General features: G+C 64.4%; 9 protein-coding genes across 9 annotated transcripts in view; 4 read left to right on the forward strand and 5 right to left on the reverse strand.

Moving 5' to 3' along the window:
- The window catches only part of F751_0732 (Kinesin-related protein 11), a gene marked incomplete at both ends in the record, with an annotated part of 5,221 nt that extends 2,929 nt beyond the window's left edge, over positions 1-2,292 (forward strand). The window contains 4 exons of the mRNA XM_011401446.1: positions 858-925; positions 1,206-1,304; positions 1,480-1,973; positions 2,151-2,292. Coding sequence (XP_011399748.1) covers positions 858-925; positions 1,206-1,304; positions 1,480-1,973; positions 2,151-2,292 — 803 coding nt within the window. The remainder of the gene's footprint in view (positions 1-857; positions 926-1,205; positions 1,305-1,479; positions 1,974-2,150) is intronic.
- Positions 2,293-2,842: 550 nt separating this feature from the next.
- On the reverse strand, positions 2,843-5,700 carry F751_0733 (Xylulose kinase; the record flags this gene model as incomplete). The annotated part of the gene is made up of 8 exons (XM_011401447.1): positions 2,843-3,028; positions 3,219-3,460; positions 3,592-3,736; positions 3,937-4,088; positions 4,271-4,421; positions 4,873-4,988; positions 5,200-5,413; positions 5,542-5,700. The coding sequence occupies 8 exons, from the start codon at positions 5,698-5,700 to the stop codon at positions 2,843-2,845; spliced, it is 1,365 nt and encodes a 454-aa protein (XP_011399749.1).
- Positions 5,701-6,420: 720 nt separating this feature from the next.
- Positions 6,421-7,439, reverse strand: F751_0734 (hypothetical protein; the record flags this gene model as incomplete). Its single annotated transcript, XM_011401448.1, has 3 exons — positions 6,421-6,607; positions 6,801-7,297; positions 7,419-7,439. 3 exons carry the CDS (start codon positions 7,437-7,439, stop codon positions 6,421-6,423), a joined length of 705 nt encoding a protein of 234 aa, XP_011399750.1.
- A 625-nt stretch (positions 7,440-8,064) lies between these two features.
- Positions 8,065-12,249, forward strand: F751_0735 (hypothetical protein; the record flags this gene model as incomplete). Its single annotated transcript, XM_011401449.1, has 6 exons — positions 8,065-8,109; positions 8,367-8,681; positions 9,856-10,102; positions 10,309-10,609; positions 10,896-10,998; positions 11,770-12,249. The coding sequence occupies 6 exons, from the start codon at positions 8,065-8,067 to the stop codon at positions 12,247-12,249; spliced, it is 1,491 nt and encodes a 496-aa protein (XP_011399751.1).
- A 277-nt stretch (positions 12,250-12,526) lies between these two features.
- On the reverse strand, positions 12,527-13,095 carry F751_0736 (hypothetical protein; the record flags this gene model as incomplete). The annotated part of the gene is made up of 2 exons (XM_011401450.1): positions 12,527-12,913; positions 13,093-13,095. The coding sequence occupies 2 exons, from the start codon at positions 13,093-13,095 to the stop codon at positions 12,527-12,529; spliced, it is 390 nt and encodes a 129-aa protein (XP_011399752.1).
- A 646-nt stretch (positions 13,096-13,741) lies between these two features.
- Positions 13,742-16,122, reverse strand: F751_0737 (DNA cross-link repair 1A protein; the record flags this gene model as incomplete). Its single annotated transcript, XM_011401451.1, has 9 exons — positions 13,742-13,871; positions 14,003-14,111; positions 14,315-14,465; positions 14,624-14,708; positions 14,898-14,968; positions 15,216-15,311; positions 15,402-15,573; positions 15,760-15,915; positions 16,085-16,122. 9 exons carry the CDS (start codon positions 16,120-16,122, stop codon positions 13,742-13,744), a joined length of 1,008 nt encoding a protein of 335 aa, XP_011399753.1.
- Positions 16,123-17,705: 1,583 nt separating this feature from the next.
- Positions 17,706-18,736, forward strand: F751_0738 (Ribonuclease HII; the record flags this gene model as incomplete). Its single annotated transcript, XM_011401452.1, has 4 exons — positions 17,706-17,920; positions 18,060-18,195; positions 18,338-18,481; positions 18,539-18,736. 4 exons carry the CDS (start codon positions 17,706-17,708, stop codon positions 18,734-18,736), a joined length of 693 nt encoding a protein of 230 aa, XP_011399754.1.
- Positions 18,737-19,197: 461 nt separating this feature from the next.
- On the forward strand, positions 19,198-20,979 carry F751_0739 (hypothetical protein; the record flags this gene model as incomplete). The annotated part of the gene is made up of 5 exons (XM_011401453.1): positions 19,198-19,288; positions 19,410-19,765; positions 19,932-20,024; positions 20,292-20,663; positions 20,914-20,979. 5 exons carry the CDS (start codon positions 19,198-19,200, stop codon positions 20,977-20,979), a joined length of 978 nt encoding a protein of 325 aa, XP_011399755.1.
- A 491-nt stretch (positions 20,980-21,470) lies between these two features.
- Positions 21,471-23,197, reverse strand: F751_0740 (hypothetical protein; the record flags this gene model as incomplete). Its single annotated transcript, XM_011401454.1, has 5 exons — positions 21,471-21,743; positions 21,904-22,100; positions 22,284-22,585; positions 22,717-22,981; positions 23,140-23,197. 5 exons carry the CDS (start codon positions 23,195-23,197, stop codon positions 21,471-21,473), a joined length of 1,095 nt encoding a protein of 364 aa, XP_011399756.1.
- Between the last annotated feature and the right edge of the window lie 27 nt (positions 23,198-23,224).

Genomic DNA, 23,224 nt, shown 5'->3' on the forward strand with positions numbered 1-23,224 from the left:
GGGGGGGCGGCCTACGACGTCAGCCTCCCAGCCCCTGGCCGCCTCTGCACTTGATCCGCCGTGCGCACCTGCGTGCCTCCATGTCCCTCTGTGGGCACAGTGCATGCCCATGGCCGCCAAGGCCCGGCATGATGTAGGCCCAATGTCACCCTCCTACACACATGCACGAGCCAAGCCCCCATCATCCTTCCCCGTCACCCCACCCCCCTCCGGCCTTTGACCCAGGCGGCGGCCTGCCCCTGCACGACCCGCTGCACCCCGAGATCCGCACCCTCCAGGAGCGGCTGGAGGAGGAGCGCATGGCGCTGGCGGCGCGCGACGCCGACCTGGTCGCGCTGCGGCGGCGGCTGGGCGGCCTGGCGCGATGCGTGCTGGACGGCGCGGCGGCTGCCACGCAGCTGCAGGCCCGGCTCTCCGACCCGCGCGCCGACGGCTGGCACGCCGAGCTGGCGGCGGGGCGCGCCGCGGCGCCCGCGCTGGGGCCCGCCGTCAGCGTGCACGTCGCGCGCGGCCTGGTGACGGGCGCGGGGGAGTTGATCCCGGCCGCCGAGCTGGAGCGGCGGGACGCGGCGCGCGGCGCGGCGGAGGCGGCGGAGGTGGAGGCCTCCCTCCTACGACAGCAGGTCGTCACCCTGGCGCAAGGTCTGTGGGTGTGGCGGTGGGTGTGTTTCTGTGGGATGGGCGTCCCTGGGGCAAGAATGTCGAGGTGGCCTGGCACACCAGGGCTGCATGGGTGAGGTGAGCCGTGCGTGGCCCGTCCCTTTGCCCTCCTCGAAATGAGTCTGTCATCTCTCCTGCCCTGTACATTTCCCACTCAACCCTCATCCAGCAACCCTCCCTTTCTCCCCCCCCCGCAGAGCTGGCGCAGCGTGAGAACCTCCTGGCCAGCGTGCGGAACCTGGGGACTGTGCGGGGGACCACTAGCGTGGGCGAGGACGACGTAACCATGCAGGCAGGCTTTGGGTGGATCGGGTGGAAAGCAAGGGGTGTGGTGTATGAATGGTCACGAGGCTGCGCCAGAGTGTGCTCGGCAGCTGCTTGAGATCCGGCGTGGTGTCATGGGGTTGCATAGCCTGTTGCCGAGCAGAATCTTCGTCGCTGGACCTGATTGCGGCCTGTTTGCGGCACAAGAAGCCATGCAAGCCCTGCCGACCCACACCCCGCAACCCTCCCCTTCCCGGCCCCCCCCCCCCCCGGTCCCTCAGATCATGCTGGCCGAGCGCGAGTTCCTGCAGGCCCAGCTCTCTGCCTCGGACGAGCACAGCGACAAGCTGGCCCGCGCCCTCGAGCGCATGCGCCTGCAGGTGAGGAGGGGGTGGGTCGATGGCTGCGAGGAACAGCACGGCGATGCACATTGCTCCTGCCTCTGCATTCTGCTCAATCTTCCTGCTCCACCCCCCCACAGCCCCCCTGCATTGCTCCAAGCTCCCTCCCGCCCCTCCACACCCAGAACACCATCCCCATCAACACAACCCGCAGCTTGCCGAGTCGCGCGGCGTGGACCCCGACGCCATCGGCTACGGGCTGGACGAGGACGTGGCCGGAGAAAGTGCGGCGGTGGTGTCCGCGGCGCGCACGCTGCGCCACGGCTACGACCACGTGCTGGCGGAGAAGGTGCTGGCCATGGAGAGCAAGGTGGGCGCGGCCATCGATGCGCTGCGCGCCAAGGAGGAGCAGATCGGGAGCCAGCGCGCGGTGCTGGCCAGCCTGGCGGGGCTGGAGGACCAGATCCAGGGCCAGCTGTCGGAGGTGACGGCGGAGAACACGACGCTGCGCGGCGAGAACGCGTGCCTGCGCCGCGAGCTGGACCGGCTGGAGGCGCAGAACAACCATGTGCAGGGGTACTACCTGGACGACCTGTCCCATGCCGAGCTGTCGGAGCTGATTGGCACGCTGACCCAGGCCGTTGAACGTGTGCGCATCACGGTGCAGCTGCGCCGCCTGGCGCGGGGCAAGCGCGGCAGCAACGTCAGGTAGTGTGTGTGGTGGGTCTTTGTGGTGGGTGGGGGAGGTATGAGAAGGACTTTGACGTGGCGTAGGGCTCGTTCCTGGTACGAGGCTGCAGGGGTGGCGAGGAGGCGTGGAGATTGCAAAAAATGGGGGCCGCATGTCATCCCCCGGCCCCCTTTCCTCCCTCCCAACCGACACAGCCTGCTGGGCGGGGAGACGCCGAGCACGGGCATGAGCCGGGAGGCCATGCGCGCCGCGCTGCAGGAGCTCCAGCTGCACTCGCCCTCCACCAGCGACAAGCTGACCAACGGGCACGCCCCGGATGTGCCCACAGAGGCCTGAGCGCCCCAGGGGTCGTGCTCTGTGGCCCGCGCGTCTCACAGGCTGGCGGGCACTGCACCACACGGATGGCTGCGCTCGCACGCCCCGACGCCTGCGCCTGGGAGGGAGCTGCCCCTGGACTCACCTCCCCAGCCCCTGCCGTGGTGCGCCTCCACAGAGCTCCCTCGTCGTCTCCTTCTCCCTCCCAGTCCCTCGCCCTCGTTCCCATGTCTCGCTCTGCAAGCTTGCCTTGCGACTCCCTGTGCCCGCCCCTCCCCATTGTCTCCCTTGCTCCCGCCCGGCACTCACATGGGTGCCCTGCCCAATTGCCCCCAGCTTCACACCTGTTACCCAAGAATTCTTGGATCAGTATCAGGACAGGGACGGGGACCAAGGCCTGGGTGCATGATGCAGGGTCTCCTTGCATCAGGGGAGAGGGAGGTGGACCAGGCATAGGCAGGAGGCGACCCTACCCCTTGGACACCATGGGAGGTATGGCAAGCGCCGTGGTGTGTGCCTCACGAGCACCCTTTCCTACCAAAAATGCCCGGCTGCACGGCCAGCAGCGTCCTCAGTGCGCACCCTTGCCAGGGGACCCCTCGCCAAAAAGCGCCTGGCCCAGAGCCCGGCTGCGCTGCATCGCGGCCCGGTATGCGCCAGCCACCCCGGGGTCCGGCAGCGTGGCGCCCTCCTCCAGTGCGATCCCGTGGCTCGACACGAACTTGCCCACCCTCTGGCCACGATCGATGGCAGCGGCCTACGTTGGGGCATTGGACGGGGCTGGTGGTGATGGGCACCGTGTGTGCCGGTCGGCGGCCGGTGCAGGCCGCCAATCACGCAGCCGTTCCCCTGGCAGGCGGTGCACACATGGCAGGTACGGGAGGCACTGCATGCATCACACGCCACCCCCACCCCCTGGCACGTGCATCCCGAGTTTCCTGCCTCACCTGCAGGGCGCCGCCGAGGGCAGCCGCCTCGGGCTCCAGAGGAAAACGGAGCGGCAGCTGGAAGGCGTCGGCCACAATGCGACGCCAGAGACGGTTGCGCGCCCCGCCCCCCACCACCCGGAGCTCGTCGGGGACGAGGCCATGCGCACGCAGCCGCTCCTTCCCGGCAGCCAGCAGGAAGGTGACGCCCTCCAGCGCGGCGCGGTAGACCAGGCCGGGCCTGCTGCTGCCGACGCGCAGACCTGCAGCCGCCACAGGAAAGGGTGAGATTGGGGCCTCAGGAGTGGGTTTGGAGCTGTGTAGGGCTGGCCGGGCCACAGGGCAGAAACCCCCACCCTGCCCCGTCATGCTCAGTGATCCCCGGGGCCCACACCGAGCAGGGCGCCGCTGGCGTGGGGCCAGTTGGGCGTCCGCTCGCCGCCCAGGAAAGGGAGGAAGGTAACGCCGTCGCAGCCGGGCTGCTCCCTGGAAGCCAGCTCCGTGATCTCCTCGTGGCTCAGCCCATGTGCCTGTCGCACCTGCTTTCGCGGTGCAGGTGGGGGTGATGAGGGTGTGAACGAGGTGAGCAAAGAAAAAGTGTACCTGTTGAGCCGCTGCCGCGGCCCCAGCATTCTCGCTCAAAAGGGTGGTCTCGAACATCTGCTGGGAACCTCCGTTGCTCTTTGTATGAGCGATCCCACTCCTCTGATAACCAAAATGCAGAGCACTTCAGCCACACCCACACACCACCTCCGCCACTTGCCTCCTCTGGCACACCAGCGCAGTTGATGGTGCACAGCAGGGGCAGCCATGCCCCCGTTGCGTCAGCAAAGGGGCAAATGATCCCGGTGGGGTCCTCGATCAGGCCCATGCTGGGACCAAACAGCGTCCCTGTCGTGGTTTTGATGTTCATGCTTGGGAAAGGGTCAAGAGAGTGAACTGGTGCCTTGCACCCTCATGCCTTGTAAGATCAAATGACACAACACCTTTGCCTCAACACAGGGATTGGCTGAAATCGATAGCCCTCCATGCGATGCAAGGCATGTGGAATGCCATGCAGAGTCCCCGTGCACCTGATGTCCCCAAGGACAGGACCAGCGTGCCCTCCTCCACGGCGCCCACCCCCAGCGCCGCCATGGCATTGTCCCCACCGCCTGGACCCACGACGATGCCAGCTGGCAGGCCCAAGCGCTCAGCAGCGTCGGGCTGCAGCCGCCCCGCGGGCTGTGGGTGGGCGAGGGGATGAGAATTTGTTGCCATCTAGTCCTGTCTGAAGGCCACAATTTCAAAGCAACCTCTATACAGCCCCTCTTCCTCCAAAAATCAGGCCATGGACTGCAGGCAATACCTCATTGGCAGACCGGAGCGGCGGCAGGCAATCGCAGAGCCTAGGGTCTACGGCTTTGACTCGCTCCCAATCCCACAGCCTAGGATTCTCGCTCAGGAACCCCATCCCGCTAGCGTCGCTGGCCTGTGCCAGTTGCATTGGAGGTCAGACAGGAAAGAGGAGGTACTGGAAGATGAAAGATTGGCAGCCCTGAGGCGGACTGGCTATTGTCAAGCAGGGCTACTGATGCAGCATCCTCAATTGCCCGGGAGCCGGCCTAGCTTTCGGTGTGATTGATTACACACGCATGACAAAGGAAAGAATCTAAATCCTCCCGCACCCCCTCACCTCCATGACAGCCTCGCCAGTCAGCCAGAAATTGATGTAGTTGTGGGGCAAGAGCACCGTGGCCACTTGGGCAAACACATCTGGCTCGTGCCTCTTGAGCCAAAGGAGCTTGGTGGCTGCAGCACAGAGTGGTGATGCACGCGGTGAGTGGGAGTCCCAGAGGTTGCCGTTCCAAGGCCACGGGATGAGTCGAGCATGGTGCCCCTCCTCTCCATAGAAACCATTCCCTGCACCCTGACGGCTGAACGAGCTGTCTACCCCCTTCGTCTATCCACATGACAAGGAAGACAGGCATGAGGTCAGCATTGACATCCTGAACCATCCCACCTGTGAAGGAGGGCACGAGGGTGGTGCCGTAGACCCTGGAGAGCTCCTCAGCCTCCTCAGCGCTGGTCACATCGCACCACAGCTTGGCAGGCCGCAGCACCATGTTGTCCTTGTCGAGCACCACCATGCCATGCTGCTGCCCGCTGACGCCGATACCCCTAACCTGGGCCGCCGGGAGGCCCTGCAGTGCCTGCCTGCTCGCCGTGCAGACCGCCTGGTGTGGGGAGGTGATGGGGAGAGCACCTGCCAACGAAGCTTGTCGCCCCAGGCCCGCAAGCGCAGCACCCCCCCCTGCACACAGCTGCCCGAAGGAGGAGGATCAACCTGTCAATTGAAGCGCACCTCTATCCAGATTGCAGGGTCCTGCTCTGCCTCCCCAGCGCGACTGCTCTGGACGCCATAGGCAATGGATCCCCTACCCAACACCTGCTTCTTGTCTGGGTCGTACAGGAGAGCCTTGGTACCAGATGTTCCCACATCGAGGCCCAGGTACAGTGGCATGGGGGCTTGAGTATGATCGGTATTGATTTTGAATGGAGGCTCAGTGCGTGGGATCGGTATTGCACAAAACGAGCTCACGCGGATGTGCTGTGGACATAATTGTGATGCGCTGGACCGGGATCCCCTGTTTGATCGAACGATTCCTGTTCCTAGTGTGATGCTCAAGTGAATGGATATTGGGTCTTCTGTCCCGCAGGATCGCATCAATGATCGCTTTTCTCCGACATGGCATAGGATTTCCGCTGACGCATCATGCTTAGGTGTCCTTTCCAGGCTTTCGAAATCCATCACGACACACATTGATGCCCTTGATGCACCTCCCTCCACTCAGAGCTCGTAAAGGCCCAGCGTAATGATTCCGCCCCACCTTTAACAGCCTTGGTGGGAGTGCAGGTGCTTGTTCTGCACCCATTATACTCTGACACATCTGCTGCCGGAGCATGAGCTCAGACAGAGTAAACCACAATAGTAATCATCATTGACGCATCGCCGTGAGCTTCCGTCCTGCATGAGACTACACGACTATGTCAGCATGGCATGCAATCATTCATTCCCATGGTCGTGAGCTGGGCAGGCAGTGAACAAAGCTCCCCCCTCTCAGCTACATGCCTGGCCCGCCTCGCCTTTACAAGTCTTCAAACAAGGGTGCATCCCCATGCCACGGGGAGCACAGGAATCAAGTGCAATTCTAAAAACCTCGGATCATGAGAGCCTCCAGGCTCATTTGTGGAGGGCGGTGAGCAGCGCAGCTCCGCCATAAGCGGCGGTGCCACCCAGGACCAGGAGGACGGCTGCCGCCACCTGTCCAGCAATCAGCCAGTTGCTGGTGTCGGGCACAAAGTACACCAGGGCAGGCGCGGCAGCCAGCAGGGCTGCAGCTGCACCGAACAGGAGCCGTGGCGTGTTCCTGCAGATTAGGATGGTGGATAGGGAGTAGCTCTGAGTGCAGCTCCTGAAGTGAAGAGGCATGCTGACCCACAATATTAGCTCCAGCAGAGGGGTTTGATCCAGCGCCACCACAACGCTTGCCCAAGTGCATCCCTGGCTCCACCTAGGCGCCTGCAAGGCCCGGTGACCCACCATACCCCTGCCAGGCCCACCTGTCTGCCGCGGCGGAGATGAGGCCCAGGCTCTCAGTCGTGCTGAGCAGGCCGTACTTCTCGATGTCGGACAGCGTGAAGCCGCCGCGCTCGATGGCGGAGAGCAGGCCCGCGCTCTCCAGCTTGCTCAACAGGCGCAGTTGCTCGATGCGCCCCAGGATGCGTGGCGAGGCCTTGCCCGCCACCTCCCTCTGCTTGAACACCCCGCTGCGCCCGTTGTACACCTCGATGGCCTTCAGGTTCTTGTTGTCCCCACGCCGCTCCCCAGAGTCAAAGGGAATGGTGCCCACCGGTAGCTTGATGCGCTTGGTGCCGTCAGTCACGTCGCGCTTCATGTTTCCCCTCTGGCCCCCGACCTTGCGGAAGCCGTCGAAGGGCTTCATGCCCTCGCCCTTGGCGGTGGTGGGGGCGGGGCGGGAGGCCAGGTGGCGGGAGGCGGGCTGGGGCTGCCGGCAGGCCAGGGACTGGCCTCCATTGGCTGCCACAGAGCCATGGACCTGCGGTGAGTGGAGGCGGGGGGGAGGGCCTCTCGAGCCGGTTTGCGACGGTTATATTATACTTCATCACACTTTGTGGTTTAAAGAGTGCGCTGCATGCTCCCATGCGGCTCGAGCGCACCTTGCTCGACGCAAATGCCATGTGGTTGTGAGAAGTGGGCACCTGCTGCGACTTCTCACTCGACAAGACGGAGTCCACGGGAGTTCTATGGGTGACAGAAACCTCCTCAGCACTATCTACACGCTAGAGGGGGCTGAGCGGATGGTTCTGGCCGTTTCGCGGGTCCTGTACAGGGGGGGATCGTGCCTCATCATCATGAGCTCGGGGGTGCAGCATGCACGGCACGCATGATAACGAGGATTCGGGGGCTCCGGGACGGCATGCGTTGGGCCGGGCTGTACATGATCAGACCTCGACTGCACTTAGACCAGGAATGTGAAGTGGCATGTCGACCGCTTGACATCGTGTCCCTGCTGCATAGAGGGGCAGCCCAGGCGTTCAAGGGAATCCTCCTGCCCAATGTGGGGCCCCTCCGCCATGCAAATGCAACATCGCACCGGAACGCAGTCTATCTGCTGCAGGCCACGATTATCGCGTTGCACATCTTCCAACGAGGGTCCCAGAGCCTTTGCTGGGTCCTCTGCCCTGTATTTCACCACCGCGAGACCTCGACGGAGAGGTGAGACAGTCCCGTGACTGGAGGGGGCGATCTCTTGTGTCGGTGCCTCAACACTATTAAGATAATGCCCCTTAATTTCGTCACACCATGGCTCTCCAGCGGCACGCCAGCTCCTGGATCGGTCCCGGAGGGGTCTGGCAGTTCAGGCATCGTTCTTCGGCGTAGGAGCCCCTGAAGCCATCCTCGTGGGAGTGGTAGCTCTGGTGGTGTTTGGGCCCAAAGGCCTGGCCCAGGTGTGCTCTGGGCCCAGCAAGGATAGTCGCAGAGGGTCCTGACCCAGATTGTTGAAGCGTTCATGGTCTGGAGCACAATGCAAGCTTACCCCTGCCAGGCTGCTCCCTTGAGCTCCTCGCACACACTGGATCCCCCTCTGCACACCCTGGCCACAGGCAGCCAAGAGTCTGGGGAAGACGCTGCGTACGTTCCAGCCTGCCATCCAGGAGCTGACCCAGGTGTCTGCCGAGCTGCGCAGCACGCTGGAAAGGGAGATCGGGCTGGACGAGGTGAGGGAGGACCTACGCTCCGTCACTCGGCCCCGGGCGCCCTTCAAGACCCTGGAGCTGGACGAGGACGATCGCGGCGTGGGGGAAAAGAGACTAGCGAGCGTGGGCCCCCCAGCCGCAGAGGAGGACGTCGACATCGAGGCCAAGCGGCGAGCCTCTGCCGAGCTGGCGTGGGGCAAGGCTGGGGGCCAAGGGGGGGAGGTGACTCAAGGGGCAGCAGGTCATCCAGCGAAAACTAGGGCAAACTTGCAAGAGCTGAGCGAAGAGGAGCTGCTGGGCGAGCTGAGGCGGCGGAAGGCTGAGATGGAGGCCGCGGTGAAGAAGGATGCCCAACCAGGGAGTGTCGATGGGAAATGATGACGAGCTCTGTAGCATATCTTGACCGTGTTGGCTTCAGGCTGCACTCCAGATTCTAGATTGAAGGGAGTTTTGGGTTGCCCTGGACACCTGTCCCCCGCGGAGCTGAAAAAATCCTCCCCAACGCGATTCGTCCGAAAGAAAGTAGGGTCCGACACATACCGATCCCCTGCGCCCCTGATTCCCCTGACCGTTTGCCAGGGGGGGGAGCGTACCCAATCCATGCTTGGCGCATTTCCAGGCCTCAAGTGACGTCCGAGCATGCGAGCAAGGGGTCTGTTTCCATCAAGAGCCCGCAGTAGCAGATCGACGGCAGCACTCAATCGGGCTTCATCCTGATCGCCAGCTCCCATGCAGGGCATCCCTCAGGTCTGACTGCAATGAAATGAATTATTTGTGGTCCCGTGGGTTCAAGTCGGCAAAATTCAGAGTATGAAGCCTCGCTTGACTGGCTGGAGGATGTTCATGACAACGCACCCATTTCCACCCGCAGACCGTAGCGTCCCACACGGCCCCTCGGGCACCGATCCGTCACCCTGGTCGGGGCGCGAGACCGTATCGTAGTGTCAGGCGACTTCATCTCCTCAGAGCCGCGCCTGATGGTGAGATCCTCCGTGGCGTGTCGATGCCAGGTCGCATGGGCATGGGTTCCCACGCCTATAGCAGCAGTGCCCCAAAGTTGGCAGCGACATGCCGACAGCAACAAATGGTGCACCCCCCTCCATGGCCCATTGCAGGGGCAACACTGGAGCTCCCGGCCCCGGAAGCTGCGTCAGACATACTGAATGAGGCCATGGATGCCACAGCTCAGGCGACCCAGGCCGTGGGTGCAGCGCCAGACCCCTCGCTCCTGCAATCCGCGGGAGGGGGGACGAGCACCTTCTCCCTGCCCTCCGCCCCGGACCTGAGGGGTCTGCAGGAGAGCGGGGGGGCGGCCCTGCAGGGGACGCGCGAGTCACTGGAGCGCGCCTTCCAGGGCCTCGGCGAGACGGCCGGCGGGGCGGCCGCGGCGCTCAAGGGCCTCACCGGCTCGGCCGCCGACGCGGTGCAGGGCCTGACCGGCACGGTCGCGGACGCGGTCCAAAACCTGACCGGGTCCACCTCCGATGCGGTGCAGGGCCTGGCCCAGGGCAGCTCCAGCGCCGTGACGGAGGAGGCGAGGCTGGCGGCCGAGCAGCTGGCGGCCACGCGGGAGAGCCTGGTGGGCAGCGTGGCGCGCTACTACGACCTGCTCCCGCCCGAGGCGCAGAGCCTGCTTGGCGCCGGTGAGAATGAGATATTTTTGGTGAAGCATGCAGAAAGGTGCTCCTGCCTGGGCATGCCGTCAGCGGCCCGCCCAACTTTGCATGACCATGCGCGACTCAGCAAGGCCAAGATTCACTCAGAAGAGCCGTGTACCAGCTCAAACCACTGATGCCATTGCCCACCCCCCCCCAATCCCAACCTTCCCCCTTCCTCACACTGCGTCCAGGTGGCAGCGCGCTCCTGCAGGCCGCGCAGTGGACGGCGCAGAGCCCGCCCGCTGCCGCGGGTGCCCTCCTGCTCCCCACTTTCTTGCTCTGGCGCGCAACGCGGGGTGGGTTCTCCGGCACGCTCTCCGCCGAGGACCTGGCGGCCGCCCTGGCTGCGCCCGGAAAGGGCGGAATACTGGTGGTGGACATCCGCGAGGCCGGCACGCGTGCTTCAGAGGGCATCCCCGACCTGGGCGACGGCGAGGGCTGCGCCGCCGTCGCGCTGTCCGTGCCCACGCTCGACCCCGGCCTGGTCAAGAAGTGGGTCTGGTGGTCGTGCTTGTGGTGGGTGGTGGGTGGGGGGGGTTGAGTACTGACGTGTCTGGAGACGCTCTCGTGGGTGGCTGTGGGCTATGCTTTCTAGTCCATGCAGCGCCGGCCATGAGGTCATGCTTTCCCTGCCTGGCGAATGCAGAGCTGGCCATCGCTGTCAGCTAGTCCATGCACCCCACAGCATCAGCTTTTACAGAGCTGATGCAGTGCTCTGGGTCCCCCTCCTGTCAGCAAACACCTCCCCATTATCCATTCCCTCCACACACTACCGCAGGCTGGCGGACCCGCAGGGCGTCGCGCTGCGGACTCTGGGCCTGGAGATCGCGAGGCTGAAGGCCCTCCAGCGCGGCACCAAGCTGGTCATCCTGGACTCGAGGGTGAGGCGAGCGGTGTTCTTGAGTTGGTAAAAGGGTGCCCATTCAAGCGGTGTGGGGGAAAGGGGTCGGGGAGCCGATGCCCCACCCTCAGGGGCTATAGCCGCTGTGTGCTGGGCCTTGAGAGCCGTGCAGAGCCGCTGCCACATTGTCACTGTTGAGATCTGGCACCATGGCGTGCTTCTAGAGGGTGGAGCAGTCTCTCAGTGCCACATCATGGCACCCTCTCTACTCCCACTCCTCGAAGCAAACGCTCCTCTGCGAGCACCGCTTCCCTCATTCTCCATTCCCTCACACCCACTCCCCAAACAGAACGACGCGCGTGCCAAGGCCGTGGCGCGCGCCGCCTACGCCGCGGGCGCGCGGCGGGCATACTTCCTCAAGGGCGGCTTCCGCGCCTGGCGGGCCGCCGGTCTCTCCGTCGGCCGCGGCTCGGACTACGAGCGCGGCGCGCTGGGCAGCGCGGCCTCCGCCGCGCGGCGCCTGGCCGCGCGGCCCCTGGGCGTGGCCCTGGCCCTGGGCGCCGGCGCCCTGAGCCTGGGCGCGGCGCTGGACCCGCGCGCCACGCTGCGCTTCCTGGGCGTGACGGGGCTGGAGGTGCAGCTCGTGCTCCGCGCGCTGAGCTATGACAGCCCCCAGGCCGCGCTGCGAGATCTGGGCGGGCTGGGGCGCGGCGTGGCAGGCCTGCTGGCCGCCCCCGGGGGCGCCGCGCGGAAGCTGGCGGCCGCGCTGCCCGGCGGCGGCCAGGGGACACGGGCGCTGCCGGGTGTGCAGGCGGGGGGTCCTGGGGCGGCCCAGCCAGAGGCCGCCGGCACGCGGGAAGCCAGGCGGGAGGGGGCCGGGACAGGGTCCTCCCGGGAGCGGCCGGCGGCCGCCAGGCCGGCCGGTGCAGGCGCCACGCCGGTGGTCGGAACGCTGGACACCGTGGACGTACCGGAGGCACCTGCCACTACCACGGCCGAGGCTGAGAGGGGCGGCGCTGGTTCACGAGTCGACCAAGGCGGGGTGGAGAGCGAGCGGGCGGGGTCGCGCCAGGGCGGCGCCGCCGCCTCGCTGCGGGAGGGTGGACGGACCTCAGCAGGCGAGGCAGCCCTGGCCGGCGATGGCGCGGCGCCCTCCAAGGATCCTGTCCTGGACCCGAGCAAGGAGGTGCCGACGCCGGAGGCCGCGGGGAACCTGGATGTGCCCAGCAACCCGCGGGGCAGCCGCACAACTTCGGGCGAGGAGGGTGCCGACAAGACCGCCGGCCACTGACTCTGTGCGAGGGTATCCCCTCCTTGCTGCCTGACTCCCGTTGACCTTCAGTTGCCGCATCAAGTGCATGAGAGCATCGAGCAGCTGCAAGCCACTCCTGTAACCACCGGCAGATTCATGTGGCCAGGCGGACCCTGGGTTGTTCCGTGCACCCCAATGGCCCCACAAGCTGCCCCAGGTCCCTAATCAAGGTCCAGCACGCCAGAGTGACCGTGTGTCCCCAGGTGTTCACCTGGCATTATTCATGACCGATGCAGGTGCAAGGGATGGCCAGACCTCATCGAGCCTTGATTCTCTCGAGCAGGTCCTTGAATGCAGCCAGCAGCGTCGGGTGGAAGGCGGAGTGCACTGCACTAGGACTCAGCCCCGGCCCCTCGCTCCGGTACGCCAGCTGCATCTCCTCCAGGTCGTCGCTGGAGATCTGGGTCAAGCACAACTTGCCCATCGCCTCCCCGTCCTGGGTCAGGGCGAGGTCGACCTCCAGCTCAAAGCCCGCCCTCTTGCGGCCCCGGACCAGCCACTGGTGGGCCTCGCCCGTGCAGGAGGAGATGGCGGCGACGCAGAGGGTGGAGCCCCCCACGGAGACCGACGTGCTCCTCAACAGCTCCCCCAGCGACGCCTTGACCCACTCCATGCCCACGGCCCGCTCCTCAAAGGTGCCGCCCTGTGTGTGGGTCGTGAAGTCGCTCATGCACTGTGACACAGAGCGAGTCTTTCACAGACAATCAAGGACCCAGAGCTGTTTAATGTCAGAGCAGCGTCCCAAAGACGGTGGCAATCTTCCGGTCCACGCCTTCGAGCCACCTGTGTCTACCATATCAGCAATCACCCGCCAAAACCCACCATGTTCCAGGCTGAGGCGCCTGTAGTCTGTTTCAGGCGGTCAATTTCGCTCTTCTGGCGAGCTACTTCTTCTTGGGTGAGCAGTTTGGGGTCGGGTGTTGCCGTGCTGTGTGCATTTTTGGCCGCCCAGTAGGAGTAGCTCAGGTCGGCCTGAGGTGGCGTGAGAGTAGAAGCAGTACTGCCGTGTGAAACTACGCAGTTTGAGAAGACGGCCATCAATGCGAGATGTCGGGGTGGTTTTCAAGACTTGAAGCATTTAATCCCCACCCAGCACACCACTTACCTTGCTGGTGGCTTGCTCGACCAGCTTGGAGACGGGGGCGTCGGTTCTAGACATCTCGTCACACCTCGGCCCCACCACTCGCAACGAGCAGCAGCCCTTTGGGTGTATCCTACTGAACGCAGCCTCAGGTCATGCAAGCAGCGGTCCTGCGTGGCAATGCATTGAAGTACGGGCCACCGAACAAGGCTTCATGCTCCATGCTGCAGTCGGAACTCAGCACGCACATCACAGGAGCGTTGCTGTCGGACCCCATAATCCATTTGCAGATAAGCAGTCCATCCTCACGCTGAGCTTCGGAAAGAATGGTTTACATGGGAATTAAGCGGCGAGAAAAGGGTGCACCACAGCTCGACAGGTGTGCAGGTATCAATTTGTGAGCAGGTCTACCAGCGCCTTGGCCTTTGGGCCGTGGCAGTCCGAGTTGACAGAGGGCACGATGCGCAGGGGAGCAAACCAGGTCACGAACTCCCGCAGCTCGCTGAAGCTGGAGTGCTCGCTGTAAGGCACCTGTGGGTTTGGGATGTACGTGAAGGGGTCTTCCACACCTGACTATGCAGCTGCTGCACCTGCCCGCAGGTGTACCCTGCACCCAGGAGGCCCAACAAATTTCCCGCTTCACAGCACAACAAACTAGCCTGGTAGGTGATGAGGGACCCCCGCTGCTGTTTCCTCCCTCGTGCCCTCGTCCGCCCGGCCTCCTTGTCATGCGTCCAGCCGGTCGGCTTGAAGCCCACCACTGTGGCAGGAGGGCGAGGGGCGGCGGTGCTTGGCGTTTGCTCAGAGGTCAGGGGCCATGCGTAAGCTGTGTGCCTCCTACTGTTAGCTAGAAAGGGCTGGGGAAGCTGGAACGTGCCTCCTCCGCCACTCCGCCCTCGGCGATGTGGCGGGCACTCCTTTGCCACGCACAAATTCCCCAGACCAATTCCCTCGGCTGCTCACCGGTGGTGAATCTGCCCCGGTAGTGCTTCAGCAGCTTGGTCATATGGTCGTGCGTAATCATCCACAGTGGGACGGCGTGCAGGGAGGTCTCCCGGTCGCTGGTCGTCAGCTGGGCCCTCACCTCAGGCTCAAGCTCGAGGCAGTTCAGGATCTGGCAAGGTGTTGGAAAGGTAGGTTGAACTTGGGGCGGCGGGTGCGCACACGTCAAGCCGGCAGAGGTCTCAAACAATGACCTGAGGTGAGCATGCATGTTCAGACCTGTTTAATAGCCGAGCCCCTGCCATTCCCCGACAGGGCGAGCCGCCGTACCTTGAGCTTGGTGGCAGACACATAGACCTTCTGTCTCAACACCCGCGCGGCCTCCAGGAACACACGCTCTTTTCCAATCGTGTATCTGGCAAGCGGCAGGGGCGTGTGGGACTTGGCTGGGTGCGAATGACTGTGCTTGGTGCAGCAAACCTTCGAGGAGGAGCCTGGGCTGAGACTGGGAAACATGACCATGCCTAAGCAGGTTCCCGCCTGCGCCGCCCATCCCTCCATACCAGGACAGCCTCCTTCCCAAACCCCCAAAACTTGCACTCACGAGCCAAATAGGAAGAGGGTCTTGGGGTTGAAGGCCTCCGCCTTGACAGCATCGATGACAAAGGACAGGACCTGGCTCGGCATTGTGAGAGTGTGGAAATCGTAAGAGTCCGCACGCGGAACGTCTGTTCATGCCCACATAGGGCAGCCTTTGCTCACCATGCTGCGCACATCAGCAGGATCCGCTCCCCCTCCCCCCCCGTCGCACATAGCTGCATGCCGTGCCTCCTGCCTCCCCAGATACCAATTCACTGTCTGGCAGAGCATGAAACCACCCCCATATCATTCCCCACACCGGCATTTACCCGAAATGCCGTACCTCGTCCTGGGAGGGAAACTGGTACTGCGGGTCGCAGTAGGTGGTGTCCAGGATGAGGTCGGCCCTGCCACGCAGCCTGGCCAGGGCGGGCAGGCGCTGCATGGGTGCCACCAGGCGGCAGTCCCCCGTGTGCAGCACGGGCCGGCGCGCCTGGCCCCCCGCGACCCCGGGGCTCGCCTCGAAGACCAGCATGGCGGCGCCGGGGCAGTGGTTGGCGTCCAGGAAGGTGACCCGCGTGCCCTCCAGGTCGAAGGGCTCGTCCAGAGGTTGCGTTCTGAGCCGGGCCGGCGGCAAGCGCAGCTGCTGCGCCACCAGGGCGCCGGTGGTGGGGGTGCAGTGGATGATGCCACGGTCGAACCTGGCGAGCCATGCAGGGGGTGGAGGAATGTGGTGTGGTTTGGTGGAGTGTGTTTGAGGGATCTGAGGCCCTGGCAGGGCAGGACTGGGATCCTGGTGGGCGGCCTGGGGAGTGCGGGGTGAGGAGCTTTTGCCCCTCTGCGGGGCCATGATCCCAACCATCCCTCGCACCACGAATCCCGCTCACTTCCCGGTCAGGCCCTTGTAGTGATCGGCGTGGAAGTGGGTCAGGAACCAGTGGCGGTGCTGGGGCAGGGAGGGCGGCAGGCTGTCAAACCTGTCCACCACGAACTGGGTGCCGGGCACCAGCTGCCAGGGGCGGAGCGGGACCACGCCACCCTTTCTGAAGACAGCGGGTCCAGGCGGGTGAAGGAGTGAGGCACGGCGCAGGGGAGGGGTCATTGCTGTGCGCATTGTCCTCAACTAATTGGCATCCTGGTCTATTGTGGCGGGTGTCAGAAGCCGGTTGGAATGGCAACGTCCCTCCCGTCCAACAGAACAAACAATCTCACCGGCGCATGGTGTAGGGTCGGGCCGTGGTGCCGGCCATGTCGGGCGCCTTGTGCGTCCAACCCTGCTGTGCCGCCTGCTGGGGGGGAGCAGGCCGGCTGGCAGCGTACTCCTCTCCGCCATCAAGGTACTGCAGGATGCCACTGACGACTCTCTTCTTCGAGGGCGGGCTGTGTTGTGGGGGATCAGGCGGTCTCTTGAAAGGTTGTCTCGGCAGTAATTCCGAGCGCTGGGGTGCATGCGCCTCAGGGCCAGGGTCGTGTGCTAGCCACGCGCAAAGAGAGAAATGAAAAACGCCTACCCAATCTACTCTCATTTCAACCCTACCCTGTCTCCCACCTTTGGGCTGGTCGGAAGAAGTGGGTGATGCCGGAGATGGGTCGTCTGTTGAGGGGGGCCAGGGGTGTCCTGCTCTGGGCTTGGTCAGGTTGGTGGGGTTCCCACTTCTGCTCACCCTTCCCCACAGCTCCAGGGCGCTTGAGGTCGTGCACGGCAAGAGCGAGCCGCCTGCGAGCCCCCAGCGTCGGAATGCCTAGGACTCGGAAGTCTTCCTCCGTGAGATGCCGCACAGCGTCGAGCGACAGTCCTGGGGAGGGGCTCAGGCGATATGGGTATGTGAAATCCATTGTGCAGAGTTCAGTGTGGATGCAAGCATAACACCACAACTGCATCACCTGCATTGCTGAAGATTGGGTGGTAGTGCGCCAGTCCGATGGAGGAGAGCCATTCCTGGAGCCTGTCATCGATGTCGTGGGACCGCTCCTCACCATGGGCTTCTGGGAGATCTATGTGGGGGCCTGCCCCTGCCTCGACGCGCAGGCCAGACCGATCGTTTTCGGCATCCGAGAGCTCTTCTGCAGTAAGGTCTATGTTCTCAGTCGCCGAAGTCTGCGTTTCTGGGTTCCCGCATCGCTTCGGGCCTGAGGTTGGCAATAGGGCCACGGACGGTCCGCTGCTGGCTTGGTCGAGGAAGAGACGCCGCAGTCCACTCCCATCCTCCATGTGTACATCAGAACAAATTGCGTCCGTCTAGGCCTTTGCTCTGTTGAGCGTCAGCGTGGAGTGGTGTCGCAGACACCTGTCCATTCGGAAATTGTGCGGTGCGGGCTTTCCCGTCGCGCCCGCGCTCAGGATTTTGAAAACCTCGCTCTAGCAATGGGGATATTTTCGTTGTATGACAGCGATTCAAGGGATGTGATGATGGAGCTCATCCAAGCAATGAAGCGGTAGCCTGTATGACGATGCCCCTCGCTTCAGGGGAGCCGCTGAGGAGATCCAGGCGGGTGGCTGGCCGGGGCACCGATGTGGCCGATGGCACGGCTGCTCGAGTCCTGAAGCCCCACAACGGCATCGGCCCTGCCAAGTCAGTTCTTAAGGGTTCAAAACTGGTCAGATCCCCAAAAGAGCCTGGTGTGAGGACAGGTGGGCGGAGGGTGAGCACTGGTCCAACCAGGGACCATGAAGTCGTACAATGGGCCAAAGGACACCGTCGAGTGGCAGGTGGGTTTGGGGGCGCCGGCATGCGGGTGCAGAGAAGGAAACGTTGATTCGTGGGCTTGATGCCGGAGGCGCAATTCCTGCAGGTGATCCTTGCAGCCACACAGGGCAGCTAGGGGGCTGCTCATGGGCATGAATCGCAACCCTGACCCCAACACCATCATCGAAGGCGTGGACGAGGCCGGGAGGGGACCACTGGCAGGCCCCGTGGTTGCGGCAGCGTGCATCATCCCCCCAGACGTGACCATCCCTGGGTTGGATGACAGCAAAGTGATGAGCGAGGAGGGGCGGGAGACGGCTTACGACCTCCTTACGCAACACCCAGCCGTCGAATGGGCCGTGTGAGTGCGCTGCTTGCTCCCGCATGTGAATACCTGGCAGGGCGTGCATACTGTTTGGCCAAACGATTACATATTGACCCACCAGGCCTGGACCAGGGCGTTGGCTGCCTCAAAGACCCAGACTCATCCCCCGACGCAGGGCTGTGGTGCCAGTGGAGGTGATTGACGGCATCAACATTCTGCAGGCCGCTCTGAAGGCCATGGTCGAGGCTGTGGACGCCCTACCAACGGGGTACCCAGATTACGTCCTGGTCGATGGCAACCGATTGCCCAAGGTGGCAGGGGAGCAGGAGGGTGGGTGGATGGGAGGTGCTGGGTCCTCAGCATGTATAGGACCCCCCTCCATAGCCAGGGGGGCAAGCCACCACATTTCCAGGGCCTGCAGCAGACCTGTGGTAAGTCCCCTACCCTGTGCAGGACATGGACAGGGAAAGGAGCGCCGCCATCATCAAGGGTGACAGCAAGAGCATTCCCATCGCCGCAGCCTCCATCCTCGCCAAGGTTTTCTGCTGGCTGTGGGGGCATGGGTCGACAAACTGCGACACGCCTGAGTCACTGATGGTGGCTGGAGCAACCTGTGGATAGAATCCCTCTCAATTCTTCCACCCCACCCCACAGGTGACGCGCGACAGGCTGATGGTGAGCTTGCACCAGCAGCACCCCGAGTACGGTTTCGACCAGCACAAAGGGTATGGCGTGCCGGCCCACATCGCAGCCATTCGGCAGCATGGGCCATGCCCCGCGCACAGGCGCACCTTTGCCCCCGTGAAGACCTGGTGGCCGGTGGCCAAGGGTGCAGAGGCGTCGAAAGCGTGAATTCTGATGGGCCGCTATGGAAGGACCCTGGCAGCACGGTGTTTAGCCCTAGACTGCTTCCAATCCCAAAGCGTCCCCCCAATTCCTCCCGCGCGCGCGCGTGGTTTCCGATGCCCCCTCAAGCCAGGCTAGATTTAGTCTTGCTTCCCAACCATCGCGGTCAGCCGTCATTACAGCCTACTCGACGATTCTTACATTGTATTCCATTCAGGCGCCGCAGTACTACCCCTCCTGGTTCTTCCCGGAGTGGCCATCTGAAGGGGAGTGTGCTCTCCGACCTCGTCCACTCCCTCCCAGCACCCACCAAGCCACCCATCATAAAGTGCTCGCTCGGCCTGTAATCCATCGCGCGAGTCTCTGCAGGGATGTCGGGAGGAGCCCACTGCTTGGCCTCGGCGCAGTGCCAGCTTGCCACGCCATGTCACCAGTTCCGCAACAGGGGTCGGGCCTTTCCTCGGCCAATGCCCCGCCTCCAGGTGACCCGGTGTAGCAAGGAGGAGAACTCCAAGCCAGCCGCGTCGCGCAGCAAGTCCAGCCCTCCGTCGTCAGGAGGTGGGTTGTCGCGAGGCCTCTTTCCATGGTGGCCAGGCTACCAGGGTGTCTGTTGATCTACACACGCAAACACACACGCACACGACCATCCTCCCGCCCCCTCCGCTATGGAAACCAGCAGGCTCCCCACCCAGCAGCCTGGCCTTCCCCTCCAACAACCTGTCGCCGGACGGCAACCGCAGCCTGTCCAGCAGCGGCCTCCAGCGCACCTCCCTGTCGGGCGGCGTGCAGAACGCGACGCTGCGCTGCGACCTGCCCTCCCCCGCGGTGGCCGTGCGCAACCTGGTGGAGCAGGCCCAGCACGCTCACCTCTGCACCCTCATGTCTGCCATGCACCACCGGCGGGCGGGGTACCCCTTCGGCACGGTGGTGGAGTTTGCCGCCGACGGCGCGGGGCACCCGCTCTTCTCCCTCTCCCCCTTGGCCATCCACACGCGCAACATCCGGGAGGATGCGCGGTGCAGCCTGGTGCTGCAGGTGTGTGCTTCCACGTGGGAGAGGTGGTCGTTTCTATGTTTTTCTGTGTGGCCCTGGGCATCTCGGTCGAGGGCGGCCGAACCAACCCAAAAGATCTGCTGGTCGCTGACTCACCTGCCCCTTTGCATATGCGCTCATGTACCCCTCCTCGTACCCCTCTGTTCAGTTGCCTGGCTGGACGGGGCTGGCCAACGCCCGAGTGACCATCTTCGGGGACGTCTACCCTCTGCCCAGCGACATGCAAGAGGCCGCGCGCGAGGTGGGTTCCTGTTGGGCCCTGTGCTGGCGGCCTGTAACATGAGCTTGGGGCGATGCCGATGCATTGACTCGGGGTGATACTAGGAAGGCATATCGTTCTGCCGCCGGCGTGGTCGAATCTGGCTCCCCTCCCGCGTTTCCAACCAGTGACATGCAGTGTGCCGTGTGGAGTGTGGCTCATTCCTCCCACCCACCCGAGCAGGTTCTCACACCATCGCACTCTGCCCCTTCCCCCAAACTCCTCTTCTTTCCCCCTCCCCTGTCCCAGATATTCCACCAGAAGCACGCCTCGCACGCGGGGGACCCTGCCAAGAAGTCCTCGCGCTGGCTCTCCGGCAACGCCCAGTACTTCCGCATGCACCACCTGCGCGACATCTACTTTGTGGGCGGCTTCGGCACGGTGCAGTGGGTGGACGCGGGGGAGTACGCCGCCGCGACCCCGGACGCCATCGTCCTGCACGGCCCCACCGCCGTCCTGCGTGTGCTCAACGAGCGCTTTGCCGGCGCGCTGCGCGGCCTCTTCGGCGCGCGCGGCGGCGGCGCGGACGACGCCGTGGTCATCTCCATCGACAAGCTGGGGGCGGACGTGCGGGTGCGCCGTGCGGGCCAGCACGCCGTTGAGCGCCTCGTCTTTGACCAGGTAGGGGTGTGTGCGTGTGTGTGTAGGTAGGGGGGGGGGGGGGGGGGATTCGAGGTGGTCACACGGGGGGCAGTGGAGATGGTAGCATGGGGGGAACGTGCAGATGATAATGTGGATGGGAGGCCCGGGGCAGGGGAAGTCGGCTGTAGAGTCTCGTGGGCATGCTGCACATACCCCTGCATGCATCCTCTCGCGCCATGGACCGACCTCCGACGCCCTTGGGAACCCCTTCCACCCACTGCGCCCCCAGGAGGTGGTGACGCTGGAGGATGCCATCGACATCATGCAGCGGCTGACCGCGCATGTGGAGGCGTAGAGGGCCGGGATGGCGGGTGGTGGCACCGGCGAGCAGAACCCAGACTCTTGCTGGCTCACTTTGACCCACCTTTGCATCATATTCGCTTGCTCACCCCACACGGATTATTCCCATACCTCCTGAGCATGTATTTTTTGGCAGAGACTCGGCAGGCAGGCCACACGAGGGAATCCAGAGCCCGCACCGGGACGGGCACAGGCATGCAGACAGGAACAGCAGAGCATCCAGCTCCTGCCAGAAAGATGTTTCAATGGTTCAGAGCGGTGCCGATGAGGCAGAGGCGGCGGGCTGCAAGCACAGATGGCTGCACAGAGGCAGCTCCGGCGCCGATGCAATGGAGCAGTACAGGCCGCCAGGGTTGCCAGAGCACTGTCTGGCCATACACAGGGGAGCAAGCCGAAGATCATAAATCCGGAACCGGCAAAATAGGAGGCACCTCCATCGCCCGAGGGGTCTGCTGAGCGGGGTCACACAACAAGATCCTCCCCGCATCAGGGAGATGTGGCGCCCCTCTCAACATTTAAGGCTCCGGCTTGCGGGTACGGGTGCTGCTGCGTCCTGAGTTGGCCAAGCCGCGGCGGCTCCCCAGCTCCGGGCGGATCCAGGGTGTGGGTTCCTCCCCCCAGCAGGTGCGACGTCCCTGACCCGTGCCTGCAGCGAAGCGTCGCCAGCAGGGCGGCCTGGTGCTGGTGCAGCGCCTGGAGGTACTGCGGCGGGGCCGTCAGCCTGGCCCGGTCGCGGCAGGGCTGGCACCAAGCCGCTGCCTGAATGTTATTGTGTTTTAGGGAGAAGGGAGGAGCAGCATGTGGGGACTGCAACTGGGATGAAAATCGGCAAGTAACCGAGGAGTCCGGCGCTATAAAGCCGAGTGGATTGGTCAGCAGGCAACACCCGCCCAGGTCGACCCAAAACAATAATACGTACCGCGAGGGAGGCCAGGGCCCCGCCGTCGTCGCACAGCGTGGAGCGCCCGCTCGGCGCTTTCTTGTAGTCCCGAGGGGGCGACCGCGCGGCGCAGGAGCTGCGCCGTGCCTTGGCGCCCCAGCACAGCTCGGCGGCGTCGCCGGCGCATGATTCCGGCCGGGCCTCCGCGCTCGGGAACCGCGTGCGGCGCCGCACAGCTGGGCGTGGCTGCACGCAGCAGGACGCCCCCATGGTGTTCATGCCAGGGTCACAGGCTTCGGCAGGCCTGCGCTGACGAGAGACTGGTGCGGGCTCGGGGCGCGCCGACGCTGAGGAGGCGTCGGTCGAGGTGGCGGGCGCGGCGGCGCGCCCGGTCGCATGCCGGCGTGGGGCATTCAGACCCGCCGGGGGTCGAGCAGGGCTGCCGCCGGGCACCGGCCGCTGCTCCACCTCGCAGTCGGAGGTGGAAGTGGCGGGGAAGGTGGCCCTGCGGTGCCTCAGGGGCGGGGTATCCAGCTGGCAGTGGCCGGAGGCGCCAGGGTATCGGTCGGCCGCGCCGCCCGCGGCACTGCCACGGCTGGCCTCCGGCGGCGGTGCCGTCTGGGCAGCCACCTCATCGGTTCGCACCAGCACCCGCACGATGGAGGGCGGGGAGATGGTCTTCCCCGGGGTCAATCGCCACATGTCCGGGTCGTCAGGGCACCTTGCAGATAATAGAACGTGGGAGGGTGTGAGGTCGACGTCCGCCATCATTTTGCTGCCAGGAGCCCCAGCCAGGCAGGCTCGGGTGCTCGGCGTCCACCACACCCACGAGCGCATGCCTGAGGCACACACCTCTCAAATCGCGGGTTGGTGTAGAGCGTATGCCGAATCTGGCTCTTCCAGTGCTCGTTCTGGGTGATAAGGCGGGACCCCCCCGACCGCCGGTAGGCGACCCGGCCTCGGCTGTGGCACAGCTGGTAGATGTGTGCCAGGCTGGCCTGGCCGCCGCGGGAGGCAATGGAGGCGTGGATGAGGTCCTGGACGCTGCCAAAGGCCTCCACCTCTAGCACCCGCACCTCGGCGGGGGTGGAGGGGCCATGGGGACAATCCTGGGACCCTGCGGTGCGGAGAGAGACGGGGTTCCATGGCCCATTGCCACACACTGGGTGCTGAAACAAGCTATCTGAAGCTGGAGCGGGCACCGCCCATCCTTGGTCAAGCACCCCTCCATCTCAGACCAATGCAATCGGTTCAGGGCCAGGCAAGAAGTCGCACCTTTGGCCAAGCAGATGAGACAGGCCGCGGCGTCGTTGATCCTGTCGTAGTAGGGCATCGAGGGCATACTAGGAGCCGAAAGGTG

Source organism: Auxenochlorella protothecoides, assembly GCF_000733215.1.
Source record: "Auxenochlorella protothecoides strain 0710 unplaced genomic scaffold scaffold111, whole genome shotgun sequence".
NCBI classification, from domain to species: domain Eukaryota; kingdom Viridiplantae; phylum Chlorophyta; class Trebouxiophyceae; order Chlorellales; family Chlorellaceae; genus Auxenochlorella; species Auxenochlorella protothecoides.